The 6735-nt window shown below is 41.9% G+C and overlaps 1 protein-coding gene across 1 annotated transcript in view; it reads right to left on the bottom strand.

The window, feature by feature from the left end:
• Positions 1 to 6199: 6199 nt before the first annotated feature.
• The window catches only part of ISL1 (ISL LIM homeobox 1), an 11162-nt gene continuing 10626 nt past the window's right edge, over positions 6200 to 6735 (bottom strand). Inside the window, exon 6 of the mRNA XM_036741107.1 lies at positions 6200 to 6316. Within this exon, the coding sequence (XP_036597002.1) occupies positions 6200 to 6316 (117 nt within the window). The remainder of the gene's footprint in view (positions 6317 to 6735) is intronic.

Raw genomic sequence — 6735 nt, 5'->3', positions numbered from 1 at the left:
TCAGTCGAAAGTAGGGGCTCTGCCCAGTTTGAAAGGGCCACAAAAATCTTTCTGACACCCAATTTCTGGGATCTGGAAGGGCGGGGGGCGGGGGGGGGGAGCGGCGATCCGCTGTCCGGTATACTTAGCTAAAAAAGACAAATGAATGTTTTGAAACATTCACCATTAAAACAATAAAGTGAGCTAAGGAAGCCTCCAGGTGGTGTATTTGTTGTTCTGTCTGCGAGGTGGAGTAGCTGCTGGCCTGGCAGATCCTGGAGCTGCTGTGGGCATTAAGAAAGCCTCTTTCCACTGATCCCAAAGCAAGATAAGGAGCCGCCTAGCCACCAGCTCTGTCTAGACTTCGGACCTCACAAGTCAAAGGAGTTGTTTGGATTAGTCTTCAAGATCTACCAACCTGATCAGTCCCCGAAAGTACAGGACATAGTAACACCCTATTTTCCTCTTTCCAGGGCCATGATTATTGCTTCCCCAAAGGCTCAAGAACTGACTAAGCCCCGGGAGCCAGCCGAGGATCTGGTTTGGCCACAGTCCTTTCCCCGTGCCTCTCTCAGCGCCCCCGCCCCGCCCGCTCCGCCCCCGGGGAGAAGAGAAGATCTTTCTGTCCTGTTTGCTTTGTCTTGGTAAATCTATCCGAGAGAAGCCGTACTAGAAAAGGGAGAGGAGGAGAAGAAGTTGGAGGAGGGAATATCTCATTCATTGCAGAACATTTTGCCTAAAAAGTAGAAAAACAGTCCCAGCCTGGGCACACAAACCAACCTAAACTGAATCTAGCGGGGGTGAGGATGGGGAAAGATATTTCTTGCCATTTTAGAGAATCTGCAGCTTTTGCCATCCGTCGGAAGCCACCCACCAACAACAGCAGCAACAAAAATCCAATCGTCTGAATCCCTTATTTCCAAAACTAGACCCTACTTCTTCGAATTTACGTCCTCTTTGATGGGTCACAAAGAATTTGCCAGCTAAAACGATACATTAAGCTCCCTGGTGCTAATTCGAAGAAACTGGTTTCTCTGAACGTTGAGAAACTAACTGGCTTCTCAAAGTGGACTTGAAAAGGTGGGGGGGGGGCACTGAGGACCCTATAAAAACCAAAGGATGGGGTAGCATAGAATGGCCAGAGCAAACATTGAGTCTAGTCTTCCGCCCCGCCCCACCCCCTTCCTCTCCCCGAGAACTAGCTCCTCTGTCTACACTTCAGAAGTCTCTGGGAGGTGTGGAGAGATCCTCCATCACAAACTGGGACATTGTTGGCTGTTAAGTTTATGTTTGTGGCGCCTGGACTCAAACAGCCATTCAGTGGCTCGCTCTCTTATCGAGAAAACAACAATCCGAAAAGATCAGTAAATAGACTTTACTGCCAGCGCCCTGTATTAACTACTTGCATCTTAGTTTAAAAAAAAAAAAAAACCTCCACCGCATCCTTTTCTTACTGTTGCCGTTACTATTGTTATCATTACCATTATCATTATCAACAAAAAGAATTTTTCAAGCGCTGTTCCGAGAATTTGGATTACGGGGAAGACGAATGTATTTAAACGTAGAAGCGGCTAAAAAAAAAAAATCCCCATTCCTCCTACCCCCCGCCCCCCCCACTCCAGGACCTGACTTTCTTATTGCTTTGTGATGCGGTCTGTAATTGTTGATTAGGAGAGAGGAAGCCAATAGCTGTTAATGAATGGAGCCCATGCATAGATACAGATTATAAATCTCTTCTACTTTCCTTATAGGTGACAGGCTTAAAATTTAGTTATTTGAGACTTAAATACTTACGGCTTAGCTATTTGGCTTGTGTGAGGAGTGAGAATCATTTCTGACTGAAATCGACTGTGTACGTCATCCACACAACGCCTTAGTGGATATCTGGATCTCGGTTAACTAGTTAATACAGAAAAAAGAAAGAAAGAAAAGGTTGAATACCAAGAGAGAACAACAACGTTCTATTTCTACTAAATTTTATACCTTATTTAAAAAAAGAAAGAAAGAAAAGATTATAGTGGAAACAGGACTCATAGATGCTCGAAAACATAGCTTCCCGTTTACCATAGAGATAACAAACGGAAAAGTCATAGAAGTGGGTTTGACAAGATGACGTGTGAATAACTCAATTATTGCATTATTATTGTGATTGCTGTTAATAATAACAATAGTTAACAGAGCAGAGCACAAGCCTTCTCAATGACAACACCACCACATTTTTCCCCCGATATCTTAAGGACGGGAACTCCCACGTGGGTTCACACATATTCACCACCTTGGGGATTCCCATTGGACCTGGACCGAATTTTCAAAAGGAAGAAACCCCAACACGAATTTAACGACTTAGCCTTCCTAATTCAAAGAATCAACATTCCCAAAGGTAGGACAACACCGGCCATTTGTTTGCTGAGAGGTAAAAAGAGGGACAGTTGATTAAAGGAGTTTGCCTTTACTCTGAGACAATAGAATCTCATATCTGCGAGTGTCGATATAGATAGTTATTACCCGATGGTGTGTCTTATAGTGGGCATTCTACTGTCTCTAGTCGCATTAAATTTTAGCAACAGAAGCTGGAGGAAATCAGTCATAATATACAGAAGGAAGAATTCAGAGCAACTAGGGGAGGGAGAATAAAGGATAATAGTAAACAGGAGGAGTTTTATTAGAAGAGAACGCCAGGCTCTCTATCTACATAGGGTGGACAAGTAGAAAGTTCCCCTGGACACTTCACAGGAACCACTGCAGAAAGCAAATGATCAAAAACCCAGAAATTCAATTGGGTTACAGATTTCAGAAAACAAGTTGAAAAGCCAGTCCACTCTGTTAAGAATAAATAGCGCAATATTAGAATACTATATAACTATGCTCCTCAGTCATCGTATATTACCTGTGATCCAGTAAAAGAATTAAGTTCCCCTATCTTCACCCCAGTCTCCCTCAAACGCGTGGGGGGGGGGGACAGATAACAGGCATAGAAACACCTTGTATACCAAACATCCTTTCTCCATTTTTAAAAGTACATACACGAGCCAAAAACATCACTAAGATCTGAATAGATCCTCTGAATCTGCTCAATTCCCTTAAAATGTCCTCTGGGTCTGCTTGTACGACCCCATTGTCTCTGAACATTCCATCAAAGACCCCAAATCTCAGCATCCAAGGACTGAGAAAGGAAAGGGAATCGCTACCTAGGTTTCTCTGCTTATGTTTCCCACACTGGCTTCTGTGATCGGAGACTTTTCAGACATGCAGCCAATATCCACGATCAGATTGTTCAAAATGTATCTGCTTATTCAGTCCATGAATGAGGCTAGAGGATGGAGACAAAAAGGCGTAAAAAGAGGCCACTAGAAACAGCTCCGTGGAAACCAGGAAAAAAGACTCAGATCTGTTGGGGGAGGAGAGGGAAAGGTGGTGGAAAGAAAAGGTGAGGAGGGCGGGGGATAGGAGAAAGAGCGAAAAGGACCTTCCTGGAGATGAACCGTGTGAGATACGACATAACTCCTGGTTTTTTGTTTTGTTTTGTTTTGTGTTTTTCCCCCTCAATAGAATCCTACAAGCCATTATTACCGGCGGCCATATTATTACCCCTCTGTCAAGAATTAGACACAACAATCAAGGTAATCAACGGGCCTGTCTAAGGCACTGTAACATTTTCAATGCAAAGTTTGTTTTCTTTGTGCCTCGCGTTAGAGCCTGTAATTAACCCGTTATGTAGAACCAAGCCAAACAAAAGGCTAATTGAAGCTCGCTTCCCCCCTAGAAGCAGGTTTAGAGGCTGTGGAAGCTACTTTAGAAAGGTAGGGGGCTAACACAACCTAGACCGAAGCGTCTTTAGTCCCCACCCCCACCCACTCCCAGAGTTACGAACGCAAAGCAAAACTCCATCTCTGAGAATGGAAGGGTTACTGGTCACACACGCACTGCAGGGTAAGGTAGATTTCATATTTATTGAAAGAGTTGTCAAATATTCCAAACGGCATTACAGTGGCGCATACAAAAATGAATCTAGTTTCCAACGAGTTGAAAATCGTGGAGGGGCTTTCGAGAAGGATGGGGGGAGGGGGCAGGATGGAGCCCTGCTTCGCCTATGGTTGGCGCATATGAGTCCTACCTATCCAGATAAAACAGAAAAGAAACTTGAGGGAAGGGTGGAGAGCTGGAAAGGGATAGGAAGAGGGTTGCCTTTGCATAACTCTTGGTCTCTAGCTCACAGCACACTGCAGTTTCGGATCTGGCTAAAAATTGAGCTGGGGGAGGGGGAGGGGAGATAGAGGGAAAGCTGTGTCAAAAAGATCACAAGCCAATTGCCCCCCTGCCACTGATGGGAGTTGGTAAATCTCAAATTTGGACACCCTGGGGTGTGTAGGAGGCTCTTCCCCAAGAGGGACACTTTTCACCGCCCCCCTCCCCAGTTATCACTCCTTCGACGATTATTATGGGAAGGAGGGGGAGGAATCAAGGCAGAAAAAAAAAGCAAGAGGTAAGAAAATAACACACTTCTCCTTGGTTTCAGACAAGATCCTTCCTTGCCCTGTTCCCCCTAAACCAGGGATGCAACATTTCTCAATCGACTGACAGCAGCCACTGATAAATAATGGTCATACCTGACTTGCCAAGCAAAATGCACCTCTTAGCAAGAGCTTATACTTGAAATACGGGTCACTTCAACAGACTGAAGCAGAAGAGTTTGGTATACAGCACTTACTTAAAATAATAATTCAAAGCCCTTTCTGAACTGGGCATTCTCCCACCTGGTTTGGGGGAGGGGGAAAGAGCAAAGGAGAGAGGGGCAGGGATACTAAGGAAAATGGAAGGGGAAGGTAGGGGGCAGGGCAGAGAGCAGCATCTCATTTTTCTAAAACCTGTAACATTATCACAGCTGAGTGCTAACGGCTTCCAACCAGCTTTGATCCAACTATTGAAACCGAAATTTACAAGCTGCACATTAACTACTTGCAATAAAATATCACACCTACTGTACTTTGTCAGGACCTGCATCGCATGCAATCTTTTATTTCCAGGTACTTAGCTGCTAACGTGTAAACATATAAAAAGAGGGACCCTGAATCGGAGCACTGATTTCTTTATCTATGCCAAACGTTTATTAGTGAAATAGTCCTGAAGATATAATTCTACATATGGCGCTTTTATTTCACATAATATTTAAGAAAAAAGACAGAACACATAGAATTAGACATATAATTCAGAGACCACGGTACAACCTTTTTCTCCTTTTTTTTTTTTTTTACTTCAGCAAACAAAAAAAAAATAATCAAATGACAAGAAAAGTGGCAAGTCTTCCGACAATAAATAATAAATTACTTTATAATTTTTGCAATGCAAGAGCAAACAAAAAAAGTTTCCTTTTTTCCTCTTTATTTCCAGAGAGAGAAAACAGTCGTTTTAACCAATAACTATACACATCTTTGGGGGAAAAGTTCTTGGACAGACACAAGTCAAACACAGTCCCGAGACGCTTGTGGCAAAATAGAGGTAACCTTGTTGCAATGCTTTATAAATCGGTTTTTAAATCTGAATTCAAAAACCTTTAAAGTCGCTTCGGACTTCTTGTTAGAGGATGGATCTCAAAAAAAAATAAAAATTTAAAAGAAACCAGCTACAGGACATGCTAAGAGACCCAGGTTTTCAAACAACCCCTTGTTAAAGTCAACTAAAAACACTGCAAACCAATGCAGCTCCACCTTCCTGCCATGAATCTTTCAGCCAAAGAGGCCAGTTTCTCTTCGAGACCTTTTGAAACCTCCTGGAGCTCCTGTTTGGCAAGGCAATGAATGACCAATATAGAAACAGCACCATTCGGGTTAGGATGAACTAGAAAAATCTCTATTTCTGTTTATTCTAGATGTACAGTGAAATGAAAAGGCTTTTTTTGAGATCCGTGAGTATAAATCCTCTACACTTTAAAAATGTCTTTTTTTTTCAGTACTCCTATGATCATTGGATAGCGTTTTGCTGTCATTTTTTAAAATTGGTTTTGTTTTTGTTTGTTTTAATTCTAGTAAAATCCCATGATTGTCTTCACAGTGTTGCTACCATATCACCTTGTCATTAAAACAGACTTCGTGCATTTCATGGAGCATCCATTCTTAGATTCAGTTTTCATTAGTTGGGTTGTTAAATACTTTAGTTTTGGAGTCCAACATTATAACTTCCCACTTTCTCCAACAGGGAAAAAATACACCTGAATGAATGTTCCTCATGCCTCAATAGGACTGGCTACCATGCTGTTCGGTGTATCTGGGAGCTGAGAGGACATTGATGCTACTTCACTTCCAGTAGAATTGGAACCTGGCCCACCTTCAGAAAAATTGACCTACAAAGAAAAGGAAGAACAGAAGAGGCTATTCTTGTGTTCATGGAAAGAAGAAAGATATTCACGTATGTACTTCTGAATAAATGTGTATATTCATAGGTATATATGCCTCCTAAATAAGTTTAAACCTGATAGATGATAACCACACATCAAATAAGCATATATATACACACATATATACACACACATACACATGGTATGTATGTTGAGAGCTGCATCGTCAGAGGGAAAATTCACAGGGAGGAATTAAGTATTCATTTGGGATTATTTGTATCTGTCCTTCATTGAGAGATATGTGTATACATACATACATACATACATTTACACACAACTATATATATTTAATACATATATTTATTAAAAGGTACATATGAAGCAAAGCCTCAGTTTTGAAATATTCTTATTAAGTGAGAATAAAC

Source organism: Trichosurus vulpecula, chromosome 1 (genome assembly GCF_011100635.1).
Source record: "Trichosurus vulpecula isolate mTriVul1 chromosome 1, mTriVul1.pri, whole genome shotgun sequence".
Lineage (NCBI taxonomy): Eukaryota > Metazoa > Chordata > Mammalia > Diprotodontia > Phalangeridae > Trichosurus > Trichosurus vulpecula.
Note: the sequence above shows the minus strand (reverse complement) of the source record. Positions and strands in the feature narration are given on the sequence as shown.